Genomic DNA, 16187 nt, shown 5'->3' with positions numbered 1-16187 from the left:
CCATAGCACTACCGAAGTTTGGGTTGATGCAATTTGTTGGTATGTTTTTAAGCGATCATATCCAGAGCACAAGGAAAACAACTTCAGACTGTCCCTACTGTACAAAAAATGGCACTTCCTATTGTAAACATTTACCAGGCACAGAAAAACATAACAGGGACGTATTGCTGCTAACAAAGTTTTATTTATTAAGGCTGTATGAAGATGTGGGAAAGCAAGTGAGAGGGGGAATTAGGAGAATTTTTTCAAATAGAGCACTGACAATTTTAAACTAGTGAATACTACTTAGTGTCTTTGCTGACTATGGTGCAAATTACTTAAAGTAAGAAGCCCTGGCCCCTTACCAAGGTTAGTCTCTTGATAAGAGTGTGAGCCTATCTTAAGAAACTGGTCCTGCAGATGGACAAGAGCCAAGGAGTGACTGAATCTGGTCAACTAGCAGTGACAAGGAAGAGTCACCAACCTTCATCCCCACGACGCCCAATGACCACCAGGTAACACTGCGCAAGTGCAGATAGGAGGAGCTTATGGAAATGACTTACTGAACTGATTTTAATCTGAAGCAGGGACAGGTTAGGCATATGTATAGGTGCATTGTGAAACTTTATGCACATGTAACTCTTTACTGCATACAACCATGGCAAGTTGCCGTGTCGCGTGCCTACAGTTTTGGTGGGACTACCCCCTGTGCTGCCCAGCACTGAATAAACATACCTACTTTACAGTCTTACCGATTGTGGAGTCCGTTTTCCACAAGTCACAGGCAGAGTGAAAACCCAGTGGAAAAGACCACACAGCGAGGCAGGTTACCTCCAGTGTTGGAGTATCAGTTGAGGAACATTTGAACAAGTTGGACATAAACAAGTTCATGGGATCTGAGAGGATGTACCTTAAAGCACAAGTTGCTGCAAGGCAAATCTCCATTACCTGCCATGCAGATAATCTGCATGGTGATCAGGAAGGGCTCCCGAGGACAGGAAGAATGCAACTGTCACTTCTGCCTTCAAGAGGAGGGATCCAGGGAAGGAGAGGCTTGCCTGTCTCACTGCAGTCCCTGGAAGATCAGGGAACACCTCCTCATAGAAGCCATTTCCAAAAACATTAAGGAAAATGTGATGATTGGGAACAGTCAGCATGGATTTGCAAAGAGGAAATCACTCCTTACTGATGCGATAGCCTTCAACAATGAGGTGACCTGCTCGGTGGGGGAAGGAAAGAGCAGTGAATGTTGTTTCTCTCTACTTAAGTAAGGCTTTCAGCACTGTCTCATGTAACAGCCTTGTGTGCAAGCTGATGAAATATCAACTAAATTAGAGAGAGGGTTGGGAGGTGGGCTGGGAAGTGCTGTGACCAGTGGCACAGCTGGAAGCCAGTCACTAGTGGGATGCTCCAAGGGCAATACCGGTGAGGGACTGTTTAATCCCTTCACCAGTGAGCAGGAAATGGGGCAGAGTGTGCCCTCAGCAGCTCTGCAGATGTAAAACCGTGAGAAGGGGCTGATATACCAGGTGACTACATGACTATGCAGTCATTCTAAGGAACCTTGAGAGGCTGGAGAAACAGGCAGAAGACAGAGATCTCTGAACACACAAAGCCAGCCTACACACCCACTCCTGCCCCCCAAGAGCAGACAGACAAGTTTATTTCCACACAGGTGCTTCGTAACACAGAAGGAATAACAAGACTACCAGCTCTTTTAAGTAGTTTATAAAAGTATTTGACTTACTGAGATACTGTTACAGTTACCTGAGTATTTGAAATTACAATGCAAGGAAATTTCAACAATGACTTTCAGTACAGTATTTTACAATCCAGTGCTGCTGATTCCAGTTTATTTACTAGTTCACTAGAGCACATATACACAAACAATGATTTTTGGAGAAAATTAAAAGACACCACAAAAAAAGGAGGCTGGAGATGCCAAGACAACAATGAGCTGAGATTGCAAATTCAGTGCAGCATGTAATAGAAGCGCAAACCAAAAATTTAGGCTTTTTTTTTGTTTTACTTTGAGTAATTTATTTAAAACAAAACGGAAAAAAAACAAAAAAAACCACAAACAGATTAAAAAATAATCTTCCATACTAGGTCAGATGAAGACATGACACATCTACTGTGTACTTCAGTATACTAACATTTCTTGAGCTACCCAGAACAATGAGGCTTTGTTAATTTTTAGATCAGCCAGTCAGCATTTAATTACCTTTCTCATATCATTATTATAAGGCAAAATTGTAAACGGAAGCTGTTTTAATACTTCATAATTGGGATCAATTGGCAGTTGCATATGAATATACATTTGTTATATACTATGAATTTATGCAGCTCAGGCTGCTCAAGCAGTTGGAGTAATGAGAGACAAATTCATTAATCTCTGCTGAAAGTCCAATTTATAATCATCCATTATCTGGGATACCAGACACTGTGGGCTTATCCACATGTTTCCACCAAATTCCCATAAAAAACAGAGAAGTGCACCAGCAGTTCATATTAACAGCTTTTTATTTCTACACAACATGCTGTGAAAAAAAAATTAACAGACTTGTTAGCATTTACAATGCTTACAAATAAAAATGTCTAAGTAGTCTCTACTTCCAGCTTCAGAAATACTGCCAATTAAACACAGTAGTAGACTTACTTTAAACTTTGGCTAAATCCAATGTTTCACAGATATTTTTTTTTTTCCCCAGCTGATTCTTTCTTTGCAGTATTTTAAAATAATTTCTGGTGCTTGGGATATCCAGCCCCCTTTCCCCCCTCCCTAATACAGCAGAAAAGACATATAAACATGCCATTTAAATTAAAGAAAGAAAAATGGAGCAAGTGGAATCCTGGACTGCAAAAATATATACAAGCATTTACCTTTTTCCTGAACTAAACATTTCAACCATAAAAATATTAAACAGCCATACCCTATAGAACTAGGGCTAAGGCTATTTCAATTATAACTATTCTTTATTTTAAAAATATAGGGCTGAAAGCCTTTTGGGTGATATTTATACATTAACAGCATTTCTAGGTTTCCTACACAAATCATGAAGTGTTATGCAGAACAAAAACTATTTTTCATAGCTTAATCTTGTATTATCTTGCTTAATTTAATCTCTCTTGTAAATACGTTAGATAACTAGATTTCACTGTAAGAATTAACATAAACAGAATATTTATAAGGCTTTTTTCTCCTTATGAGCTGTATGTTGTAAAATATCCATCAAATGTTTTGAAGTTGGCAGATTTTCCTGCTAGTAAAACCACAGAGCCAGGTTAGTTCTCTCCATCAGTGAAAACGTAAAAGTGGGTGATTCCTGTACCATCAGAAACTCTTTTCTGTTGCTTTTGTTAGAATATGCATAACAAAATTCACTCTAAGGTCTAATTCTGCTTTCCAAGCAGGTTGTATCACTTTGACCTGAAAATCTTGAGTCAGTAGTATCTTAGGTTTTCTTACGCCTGAATCATTTTTTCCATCTTGTAGTTTATACAGAAGGGACAGCAGGGAAGAAATACTCTTTCTGAGACTGGAAGTTCAATTTTACTGTTCCCCATTGCCCTGTTTCAGCTCCAGTATATAGAAGCATCTTAAAAACAGCTGCTGTCCCAACGCTTTGAGCTACGGTTATGCTTTAACTTGTGCTACATGGTATTTCGAGTGTCATGTTTCTTACTATGGCTAACAGCTTGTCTCACTGAAGTTTGCTTTCCTCACTTCAGATAAGGAAAGAGCCAACCATACCCAAAAAGTGCATTCAGTCTAAAGGAGCAGTAAAATGTTTTTGTAAACCAGAAGAGAATTGAACATTGACAGATTCTAAAAGGAAGAAAAATATATTATTAATCCAGTAAGAACTTGCTACAAAAGCTACTAGCTATGTAAGCATCTTAGGGTGACCTAGCTTAAAAACCTCCCCCAGAAACTTCAATTCTAATTGAATTGTTTTCTGATGCTCCAACTTTTCAAAAATCTGTAATCCACATATGAACTTTCTAGTCCTCTTAGTCTTAGCCAATATTGCATTAGTTCATCACCAAAAATGATAGGTATTATCATTCTTTAAATCCAGTTCCTTTGTACCTCTTCCCGAGAACCCAATGAAGTCTTCAGAGAAAAATGCTTGCAACATGTAAGAATAACACTGAGTATAATGTCCATTAACACTTTTGACAAGAAATATTAGTCTGCAAACAGGAATCTAAATGGAATCAGTGCAATCCCAGGTGGTCTTGTCTTTTGCAAAACAAGTGAAGTACCACAGTGTTAATACAGTTTTAAAAGTTAGTTGTTTTACACAGAAAAAAGTCAGAATTCTTCTGAGGGCACACAAAAACATTACAGCAACTTTGGGCAGGCAACTATTTTGCTGAAATTAGCAGGATTGTGAACAAACAAACAAACAAACAAAAAAAAAAAAGCAAAGCTATGCCTCAGATCTGTGCCACAGTTTGAAATTCCCTTAACAGCAGTCTGAGTCCAACTGGCATGTGAGCAGACTCCAGGCAGGGAAAAAAACAGTCCAGCCACTTGAGTTACAAAAAAGAGCTTAAGCAATAAATTTGCTCACAGTAGGCAGAGGATGGTTAAGAGTTGGCTCTGGTAACATTGCTGTAAAGAGGTTACGATGCTGCTGCAGCATTGCAGCTACCAATGAACTTCCCAGTGCATCAGTAGCAAAATATGCTACTAAAAAGGAAAGACAAAACTATTTTAAAAAAATCTGTCAGTCATTAAGGACACATTCTAAGGAATGAATGAGCGCCCAAAGCTGTATTAAATTTCTACTTAGGTCGTAATTAATTTGTAGCTGTATCTGATTGCTCTTTTGATCTCTGAAAGTGCTCAGCAGAAATCCAGAGTTAACATGGATAAAACCTCAGGATAACACCCATTTACTTACACACTAGTATCATTAAATAAATCCAAGTCAAGTCTACTTTACAATGAAGTGTGCAACAAGCAGAAGAAGTGAAGAACATACATCAAGTTCACGTTCTTCAAGGTGCAAATCTTAGCTATTCCTGCCCAAATCCTTCTGTTTCTTCAATTGCAAACAACAGCTTTTCCTTCAACTGCTCATAATTCTTATAGGGTGGAAGGTCTAAGCGATTGAAACTGAAAATAAAGAAAAACCTTAAGTACTTGAAAATAATTTAAACATCACCAAAAAATCCATTATGGACGTGTTAACTTTCCTGTGTAGATGGATACCTGGATTTATACCCAGTGCTAAGCTGACTTCTGACACAAATTTATCTATTTATTAGAGTGAAAGTTAACATACAAGCACCTGTGTTCAACAGTAATAGCTTTCCAGAAATGCACCGTAATTGGTAAGAAATCTCAGTGAGTTTTATATTTGAAATGTTACGTTTGTATATTTTTACCAAGCACTAATGGAACTGAGTAGAAGCTATGTTTTCTTTAGGGAAGAGGGAGTCTGAATGCGGCTATTTATTTCATTATCAAGATTGAGTGTGGTGATAATAGAAGATTAGTCCCAACTTCTTTAGAAAGTAATGTTTACTACTTTAGGTTTTCAGTAGTGTGCAAATCCATGGAATTTACAATGGAATCTAGTCCATGACACAAATCTGTTTTTCCGAAGCTTAACTATTATCCAACAACAAAGCTTATTGGTATAACTTGGTGTTTGCGGTCATACAGTCCATTTAAGTATATTACCTATTTACTAAAATCTCAAAATAAGATTGCCATCAGCAGACACAGAGCCATAGTAGCATTTTGTTTTATGTACTTACCAGGTATGACTTCTAGGTAACCAGTTTTCCTTTCCAACTTTTTCAATACAAAATTTTTGGGGTCCATTGCTCCCTGTAACAAATTGAAATAAAACTGCCATAGGTCTAGCTGCCTTTGCATCATCAGTAGGTAACAGATGACAACACAGCATGAAAGACTCGAAGGCAAGATACCATTATTTAAACCGAAAAAAGACGTCTGTCTTTCACTATACAACTCTGTCCAGATTAAAGCATGCATCTGGTGAAATGAATAAATTTGAAGTGATGCTGAAAGAGACACAATCAGAATCACAGAATGGATGAGGTTGGAAGCCATCTGGTCGAACTCCTCTGCTCAAGCAGGTAGTCCTAGAAGTAGGTTGCTCAGGACCATGTCCAGATCATGTATCATATCAATTATACAATAGATATTAATTTTCCTTCCATACATTTTTCTCTCATAGTCTAGTATATTCAGGACTTAAAAAACAGTATTCAACATATATTCAATATAAAATTCATAAAGAACATCCTTAAACACGTAGCTTGATCCTTTTCAAAAATGCTTTGTGTGTGTTATTATGCATACCCATGAGGTCAGCAAATCCTCCCACTGGCAATCTGCATGTTCCGGTAACAAACTGCAGGAGTCTCATTCTCTTCTCATTATCTATTTCTTTCACAAACTGAAAAATAATTGAAATAAACATTGATGTATTATTTAGTATTCATATATTCACATCATCATCCATAGTTTAGCAAATTGCACAAATGTTACAAATACGTAGATTAGCGGTAAATTTATATTTACACACGACAAATCTGTTCAGTAATTCTGACTATTGCTCACTAAGCTGTTGCTGTGCTCTGCTGTGTTTTATTATTCTGAAAAGTCTACGGACCTGCCAGAACCATAATATCTGTCTGCTGGTCCTGGTATAATGCCGGTAGATAGTATGCCTCTGCCAGTCATTCAGATCAATTTCTTGCATTCCACATAGAAGCACCTTCAGGGGAGAAAAAGGGAAATAAACATTAAACTACAAGCTATCACTTGCATCTACAGCAAAAGAGATCAACTCCATTGTACTTAAAAGCATCTGCAATGACAGTATACTCAATTTTAAACCATTTTTAAACTTCCACAGCACATAATGACTGCTCACAAAGAACATTTGGAGAGGCCACAAGATAGAAATCAATACATTCATGAAAAATGGAATAGCTGTTTGCATTTAGATGTTCAAACCAGGAACACATACTTGATCACTGCCCAACAATATGATTCTGCACTAGAAATAGGATGTTTTCCTTCAAAAACTATAATAAGGTATAATTTTGAGAGACCAAAGCATCTAAAGCCTGATGCACTCTATCATCCATTACATATCTGGTTCTATTACCATTTCTGTTAAGTTACTCATTCTTCATACACAGGCAAATCAAATTTTTGAGAATTACAAAAGCACTTAGTCAAAAAAAATTCTACAGGCAGAATCTTAGCCTTTAGAAATGTGTAAGAAAGCTGCAAAGATGAAAGTGAAGGAGAACACACTAACCAAATATTACTCCATAAAGTTTCCTTCAAACATCCTATAAAACAGAACTGTCAGCCTTAGTGAACCTTGTTCTTTAGACAATGACTAACATTCTGGTATTATGTGTAAAAAACTAGATCTAGCAATACCCAAACAATTCTTTACCTCCAGTTCCTTAGCATCAAAATACTGCAAATACTGTTGTGGCAAAATTTCATTGAAGCCTTCAAAGAAAGCCTGTGTCTGTTCTTCAACACCCCGGGAAAGTCGCCATTCTGCTACTAGCCTGTAAAATAGGATACAGAAAGATAACTTGATCTGGCCTATGCCAACCCAAGTTTACATCTTTTTTAGCCTACTGAAATGAACTGTAAGCTATGTTAAAAAAAAAAAAAAAAGTAACGTCTGGAAAGTTCTGGGGATAGAGCATTCTATAATTTTATTTGCAACCTTCACTGCGCAGTTTGTTGTTGTTGTTTGTTTGTTTTTTAATTAAAACCCTACAATTCCAACCACTCTGCTATGGAAAGTGCTTTAGGCTCAAAGAGGAGGCAGTATCTATTCACTGATTATATTAATGGGAGCACAGCAGTCCCTAAGTATTTGAAGAAAGAAAAAAATGCAGAACTGTGTACATCTAATATTCTCCCCAGAAATCTCAGTCATTATCAATGAAAAGGTAAAAACTAGGTTATGTTGTACTGGTGAAGATAAGTAGGACTGCTAGCTTACCAAGAAACGACTATGTCCATTTGGAAAGTTTTCCATATTTGTTTCTGTTAATCATGAAACTTTGCTCTGTGGCAGAAACTCCACTCTCCATTAATAAAAGGGTGAAAAGCAGGCAGGAGACCCGAAGAACCTGAACCCAGGGAGAAGCAGATATTATGCTGAATTCAAGCCTAACCTGTCAGGAGAACTGGAACCTAAAGGAGATGAAAACTTTGGGGGGACTTAAAGCAGGACCCAGAGTAAGACAGAAGAATATGATTTAAGCTGGAATCTGAGATCTCCCTGGGTTCCTGGAAATTAGGAGAGAATGGTTTTCTGCAGATACTCCCTATTTTGTACCCCAATATTAGCATTTTGGGAAACTGCAAAATGCCATTATGTTTTTTCTGCAAATATTATCATTTCTGTGAAATGCTTTCAGATTAGTCATGTGACAAAAACAAATTCTACTGCTTTATTCCTTCCCCCACCCCCAAAAAAGTGTTCGCAGAACATATTAAAAGAAATAGGAAAATTCTATGATTCAATTTATTTTCTACCTGTGATGCGAGATGGTATTGTTTTGTGTTGTTGTTGTTTTTTTTTGAAGCCTCAAAGCAGAGCTTATATACTGCTACACAATGAGGATATTTTGAGACAAGAAAGGGGTATTTTGAGACAAATCAGCTCTTTTTTTTTTTTTTCTTTTTAACTCTTTTAGGTTCCTTCCCTCTCAATCTATTGCTTTAAAACGTTCTGGTACTGCAGTCATAATCCTTCACCGATGCAATGAGATGTACTGTCATAATTCATAACAATCTGGATAGGAATGCTAAGACCTAATTATACTATAAGGCCAGTTCAGATGAAACTAGTAGCAATCCTATGTATCTTTAAAAACTAAGGTTCATCACAAAAGATTCCAAAAAGTTTCTTCTGTTTAAAACAAGCAAACAAATGACTGGGAAGAATTATCAGCAGAGAATTATTATGAAGCCACACAATTCAAATAATAAATGCATGCAGTAATCTGGTAAAATACCCGAAGTTCACATTTCTTGTCATGATGTTCTGATAAATTTAATCATCTCTAGGAGGTAAAAAAGTAAAGCTTCTACTAAGTGTAACCTTTTTGAAAAGTGGATTTTAAAAAATTATTTCTATCGGTAGTTTTCTTTCAAATATGAAATCCAAACAATTGCCACTTGTTGCCAACATCAGCAATTATTCATAGATAGAATTTCAATAGTGCTTCTGATTACCTAGTTTGATGGTATTGCTAGAACTGAAGAAAGAAAATGACATAAGACTATTTTAAAATTTTCATTTATTCTTACCTAATATATTCTTCTTTATTTTCTTCTGTCACTAGAATGTTACTACCATTTGGCTTCAAATCATGGCTTTTGATTTCACCTAGGATTTCTTTATCAACTGAGAAAAACATTTCCAAGCCACATTCTTCAATATCATTCTCTCTGTATGAAAGAAAATGTAATTTTAAATAACTGGGTAAGAACTATGTACTCAGGAGAGGGGATGGGTATGAAGAACCTTAAGCATTTTTTTTTAATTGTTTGGAGCTCAAGAATCAAGCTAAGGAAATGTTACTTACATAATAAATTGTGATTTTGCAAGACTTACTGACTTCATTTCACTGATGTGCATACATGAATAACCAACTCAACAAACCCCTCAAATTACAAAGTTAAATTTAATAAAAGCATAGGTAGCCACCGCAAAGAAGCCATCTGAAACCCTCACTTACAGAGTGAGATGTAATGGTTGTTCTTGTCACTAAGTTTTGAGTGTTCTAGTTCTTTACTTCATATGTAAGTTTCCTGTCTTTGACAAAATTGCCTTGTTAGGGACTGCTGGTACCCAAAACTTATCCTGCTTGGAAAGCTCACAAGAGCAATCAACTTAACGGTATCTGGCACACTTTGAAGTAAAGATGAAGGGGAAAAAACTAGTCTGCAGTGTCTGCAAGTGCCCTTATACTGCCACAGAGAAGCCTAATATTAATATTCAGAAGCTTCTGTGCTCTCTTATGGACCACTGTAAGTGTAACACACGCACCTAAAGAACCGTGTGAAGAACAAATATAACACGCCTCTGCAGTATTGAAAGACCTTTCAAATATCAGGTGTAAAAAACCACACTCCTTTGTGATGTACAAAGGATAGTGCTGAGTAAGTGCCCAGCTTACGTGCTGTCAAATGCAAAGATGTGTCTGTGTCTGCAGATAATGGCTTAAAAACAATACCCTTCTACTCTAGACTTTCCACACAAAATTAACGGGCTGATACTATTCACAAGGTAAATGTTACATGTGACTGAATTGTAATGAGTTGCACAAGATCATTCACCAGTAATAGCTTCGCCCATGATTAAAGACCAATTAACGCAAATTTCTTTCCTGTAACTCGCTCTTTTCACTATCACATTTACTTGTTTTCTAGAAGTCAGTAAATCACATGATGACAAAAAACACTTCTTCTAAAGAAAAAAATAAACACGCACCTTCTGACTACAAAACAGATTACAAGATTCATGTAATGTAAGTACAGGTATCCAGCCCTACAACTTTCAAGTCTCAAATTCACAGTATGTTTACTCAGATATCCACTACTGACATTTCCTACTGGAATGTTTACTACACCTTTAGGAGCAAATCATTCAGTACAGAACATACTACTCATCAAAGACTCATCAAAATGCTTATCTCACGTTGTAAACATCTGAAACGTCTCATCACCTCCTCATTATCCAAGATAATGCTTCCAAGATTCACCACTACAGGAAATGACATTCTTGTCTTTTATATTTATTTCAGCTTTTAAAAACAAACTATCCCCATCTTTATGAAGTCCTCAAGGCTTTTTTAATCTACTTTGTGTATGATTCTTGACTAATGTATGCTGTATCTCTCTAGACACGTAACGCAGACTAAATTTTCTGCTAAATTTCCTTATAGCAGAAACAAACAAACAAACAAAAAGTTTGAATTGACTATCCATCTCTTCTAAGCACCCCCCCACACACACACACTTTTTTTTTTTTTTAAATACTCTCGGGAAAAGAAAATAACCAGTTACTGAAACAAATGGTGCACAACCACCATAGATTACAATGTCTTGGAATCTTGCTATTATAAAATAAGTACCAAATTACCTTGAATGGAAAGTGTTTTTTTTTTTTTTTGGTTTGTTTTGTTTTTAATTATAACTTAAAATAGTTTTAATGCATTTCTAAAATAATTAAATTTCTGGTCTATAAACTCCAGAACCTATTTACTTGCTGCTCTCTAGAGAGGAATCTGCAAAGGAGTGGAGAAGGAGGACTCAACAGGATTATGAATGTAGAGCTTACAGATGACTGACAATGCATACATGGAAGGCCCTATGTAGAAATAAATGGTCCTAAATCATCCAGGTTGGAGCAAAAAAAACAATAGCAGCTATGAAAATGTATGAGAATTAACTTTAAATCTTTTACTTTAACTCCTTAGATAAATTTCAAGTATGACTGACAGAAGAGTTATGTGACAGTATATAAGTTACATTTGCTAACTCCAAATTATTGTAGCACTATATTGTGTTTTCTAATTAAACCAGATATTGAAAGGATTTATTGTTAATTTTTTTAATTGGTTATTTAAAAAGTTTCAGTGGAATTTACTTGAGCCATTTTATTTGTAATGTTGTGCATGAGTACCACATTTGTATAACGTCTAGCAAGATTTATTCAAAAAATAGTAAAAATGGAATGCACGATACTGCGCAGAATATTCAGTGACCTAAAAATGCAATTAATTTTTGCATTATCAAATCATTTGTGTATCTAATATTCCATTAAAATTCCAATACTACTTTGTTATTGACATACTCTACTGGTCAGTTTGTTAGTAGTAGTAGTTTTACACTTACTTTCTGGCACAAGTGAAAAACAAAAACATTTTATTGCTATTTCAAGAACAAAATCAAGATGAACTCACTTTACCCAGATGAGAGAGTTGTAAAACTCTGGGTCAACAGATTCTAAATCCTTGAGTCCTACTGGCTTGTTTAGGATACGCTTATAGAACGGCAGAGAGAAACCAGTGTCAATGAATTTCCCATGGAATAAAGCCTGAAGAACATGAAAATAGACAAAAAATAATGCAAAGGATGATTGATTACTCAATATGACAACATTCTGTACAGCGTACCAATGGAGCTTGATGCCCAAAGAATTAAAGTAAGCTAGAATATCATAACTGTAAATATGCTTTATTCTATTTATACATAATAACTATGTATGCTGATGAAAATTTCAGCTCAAAGATGAAGTATTTAGTAATCCATTTGATGGTACGAAGGGCTACGCAGATGGTGAGGGGTCTGGAGGGGAATATGTATGAAAAGCAGCTGAAGTCAGCAGTTTGTTGAGCCTGGAGAAGAGGAGACTGATGGGAAGCCTCAGCACAGTCCACAGCTTCCTCACAAGGGGAGCAGAGGGGCAGGCGCTAATCTCTGCTCTCTGGTAATTAGCGACAGGAACCAATAAAACCGAATGGAGCTACAACAGGGGAGGTTCAGGCTGGGTATCAGGAAAAGGTTCTTCACCAAGAGGGTGGCTGGGCAGTGGAACAGGCTCCCCAGGGCACTGAACCTGCCAGAGTTCAACAACCATTTAGACAACACTCTCTGACACATGGTCTGATATATGGGTGGTCTTTGGGGACCCGGGAGTTGGACTCAATTATCCTTGTGGGTCCCCTTCAACTCTTGATATTCTATGATTCTATAGTACTGCATTTATTTACACGAAAAATTACAGGAGGTAACTTTTTTCTATTTTTAACTTACCATGGCAATGAATCTTCCAATAAAACGGAAGTATTTCAGATGATCTGGGTTAATATAGGAGGCTGGGTTTATTTGTAAGCAGTAGTTATCTTTCCCTGCATATTCAAACAGGCAATACATTGGGTTCAGAACTTCATGTGACAATAGAAAGAACCATTCCCTGAAATTACACAAGCAACAACAACAAAAAACATTTCAAAACATTAAAAATGACTTCAGCTAACTGATATGCTGAAAATCCACTTAGGAACTTGTTGGCACATAGCTAGTCAACCTGACTTTTCTAGAAAGTATGGTTACATCAAACTGAAACTAATGTAAATTAGGATTTAGTCTGCAAGGTTAAAAATGTTATACAGCTGTCAGTGATTTGGAAAAAGATCCCTTATCTTACGGAGGTAATTAAAAAACTACCATTGATTTAAACATTAGACTTTTAGGGAACACTAATAAATATATATGCCTTTCCTAGTTACATTCACGTACGGACTTCTGACATGAAATTACGTTTTTGTTCATTTTCAGGAAACCTCTACTTTGGTGGTAATGGTCATGCTGAAGTCAATAAACTGTGCATGTGTTTTCACTAATCACTAAGACAGATTAAAGTAATTCCTAAAGTGTACTGAAAATACTTCTATACAGTTCTAAAACATGCGCTGATGTTCTAAGGAAAAACGAGGAATACACTTCACTAGTATTCTGAAATCACTGAAGTTCAATTATCTACCTTGGGGAAATTTTCACAACAAAAAACAGGAAAAAAAATCATTTGCCATTTTACTATAGTTTACCTTGCAACACCTCCATAATCTAAGCCTTCTTCACCAGGGAAAATAACCCATAAACGTCTCCGTAGATCCTGAGAACTGAAGCTCATTATCTAAGTGAAAGAAAAACAGACAATTTATTTCAAGAAAATCATATAAAACTATTTCCTGTATCAAGCCATATAGCATTTGCAATCAGAACATAAAATGTGCTATAAGTACACGAAGTACCCGCTTACATAACTTTCATGGAATTTGAGGGGTTAGTGGCAACCTATTTCCACAGGTTAACAAGTAAAAGATGTAAAAGAAAAATAAATAATAATTTTAAAATTTAAGACCTATAATTATGCCAGCAGCCTATATAAAAGTTTATGACAAAAATCAAGTCAATAAATAACAGGGGCTCAAAGTATGTAAATTCAGGATTTCTAAAATACTGTAGTGAATGATATCTGAAAGATACCCAAGTTACAGGCAATGAAGAGACATGACTAAGATCTCAAATAAATAAATAAAAATTATATATAAAATATTTTCATTTTACAGCTTCATCTCCTAAAGGGGATAATAAAAATCTAGCTTTTTTAGAAGCTAAGGAATTTTAGTAATGCCGTTTTGTTCAAATGTCAGACATTTACTTAAAGAAATTTCACAGAACATGTATGTGTGAGATCATTAAGTTTTTGTCTGTAATAACAGGCACAGAATTTGGATCAAAAATTTTTAAATCTGTGCTAGATGTCTGAAGTTATCATCACAATAGATTTTGTATCTCCAACATAGATATCTACAAATGACCAAAGAATCAGTATTAAAAAAAAAAAGAAGTCAGATATGTGCGATTGAGTTATAGCCTAAATTATTGACAAAGTGCCATACTTTCCTAAATACACCTCGGTTAGTTGACATTTACATGATTACATAATCTCTCAACTCTTTCTACTATAATATAATATTGTTACCTTTGTCATTACTGTGAAAGGACAAAGTACAATTTTAGAAATAATGGTGGAACCAATTTTCAGTTCCAGGACTTATTTCATCTACTTCTAACCCACTCTATTTGAAGACAAGAGTGTTCCAAAAGAGTAGCCAGCTGCACTAGCATTTATTTGCAGCTTCTGTTAAGACAGTTTACAGTAACTTGAATAAGTAAGCATTAAACCTTATTTAAGAATATATATTCTTGTCTCAAAACATCTTATTCAACATGTACTAACTTCTTGGCTTGACAAACTGATAACTCCTATGAGAAATGAAACCAGAAGATATACAGGAACATAAAGATCAGCAAGGGACAGAGGAAGGTAGAAGTTCCTATCTTCTTGAATAAGGCTTGCATCTTAATTTCTTTCAAATCAGAAAAACACAGAAGTGGCCAACACAAATTTCATATTGTTCCCTGTAGCACTCACCTTCTATTTAACTGGCAAGGGGAATAATTTATTGCCACAGTGAACATTAAAAAAAAAGGTAGAATATGAAAACACTTAAAAATAGCGTATAGAAATAAATTTCAAGCACGATTTAGGTCTCTTAGCATTCTTAAGAATTTTACTGCTAATAACCTAAGTATACTTATTAGTTTTTGTTTTCTTGTAACTATTTAATTACTTATTTAAAGACCTGTAACATCTACAGTAAGAATAAGCGCAACTTAATATATTTTGGTACATAACCATGCTTATATAACAAAACTGGCAGGGGAGGACATGCGAACAAACATAGCAAAACACGCTAACTTCCTGTGAATGGGGAATTGCTCTGCCACTGCTCTCCCCACAATTAATCAGCCAGTAGAGACAGAACTTAACATTTTAGCATGATCTTTTTATATATAAGCATGACGGTATCCTAACTATTTGTTTTTGTTAGTCTCTAGTAAAATAACCTTATTAAAATGTCACAGGATCAAGAAAGACAAGTGACAAATTCCTTTGGTCCAACTTTTCATGTCTACTAATATGTTTTAATACAATACCTGTTGAAATGAGTCTTCAAATAATGTTTTTCTGCTCACTGTAATCTTTATGTGTTGTGGCATTGCCAGTTGCTGAAATGAAATTTTTCAGAGATAAGATCTACAAAATACTTAATATTTCTCATATTGTTTTAACTGTTGTTTGTTGAATGTGTTGTTTTAAGAGGTAGAGGTAAATTTCACTAATGCACATAAAACAGTCAGTAATCGAGATACTTGAATTTTAATTTACTCCAAGAAAAAATCGATTCCGATACTGAGATCTGCAGCAAAGGTATACAGGCCTCCATATCCTGATTTGAACAGGTTCAAATACTGTATTCTTACAAAACACTGGAAAAAAATAAGATAAGTAACATTCTAAATCAGTAAGGCCTTTTACCCCAACATTCAATAATAATAAAAAAAGAAAATTTAGGTTATTCTGTAAAAGTCAAAAATCAGGCTCTTCTCTGCTATTTTTCAAAGTATAATTCATTGACACTTGAACACTGGAACATTTAAACCCAGTACATTTTCCTAGATACCAAGTTACATATTCTTTTGATATCCATAGAGTTTAAAAGACCAAGAGTGACATTGCAATATGCTATTATGT

At 35.6% G+C, this 16187-nt stretch overlaps 1 protein-coding gene across 3 annotated transcripts in view; it reads right to left on the bottom strand.

The window, feature by feature from the left end:
- Nucleotides 1–1692: 1692 nt before the first annotated feature.
- ITCH (itchy E3 ubiquitin protein ligase) overlaps nucleotides 1693–16187 on the bottom strand; it is a 59716-nt gene continuing 45221 nt past the window's right edge. For 2 of the 3 annotated variants that reach the window (XM_027473110.3, XM_027473111.3), the window contains exons 15-24: nucleotides 15590–15661; nucleotides 13630–13718; nucleotides 12836–12995; nucleotides 11983–12116; nucleotides 9323–9463; nucleotides 7440–7560; nucleotides 6639–6743; nucleotides 6326–6422; nucleotides 5755–5827; nucleotides 1693–5107 (exon numbers count right to left, since the gene is read on the bottom strand). In XM_027473110.3, coding sequence (XP_027328911.1) covers nucleotides 5008–5107; nucleotides 5755–5827; nucleotides 6326–6422; nucleotides 6639–6743; nucleotides 7440–7560; nucleotides 9323–9463; nucleotides 11983–12116; nucleotides 12836–12995; nucleotides 13630–13718; nucleotides 15590–15661 — 1092 coding nt within the window. In that variant the 3' untranslated portion in view covers nucleotides 1693–5007. Of the gene's footprint in view, nucleotides 5108–5754; nucleotides 5828–6325; nucleotides 6423–6638; nucleotides 6744–7439; nucleotides 7561–8006; nucleotides 8137–9322; nucleotides 9464–11982; nucleotides 12117–12835; nucleotides 12996–13629; nucleotides 13719–15589; nucleotides 15662–16187 lie in introns of those variants that run through there. The other variant, XR_003501505.3, reaches the window with a different exon arrangement.

Source organism: Anas platyrhynchos, chromosome 21, assembly GCF_047663525.1.
Source record: "Anas platyrhynchos isolate ZD024472 breed Pekin duck chromosome 21, IASCAAS_PekinDuck_T2T, whole genome shotgun sequence".
Lineage (NCBI taxonomy): Eukaryota > Metazoa > Chordata > Aves > Anseriformes > Anatidae > Anas > Anas platyrhynchos.
The sequence above is the reverse complement of the archived record's forward strand: the minus strand, read 5'-3'. Positions and strand labels throughout refer to the sequence as shown.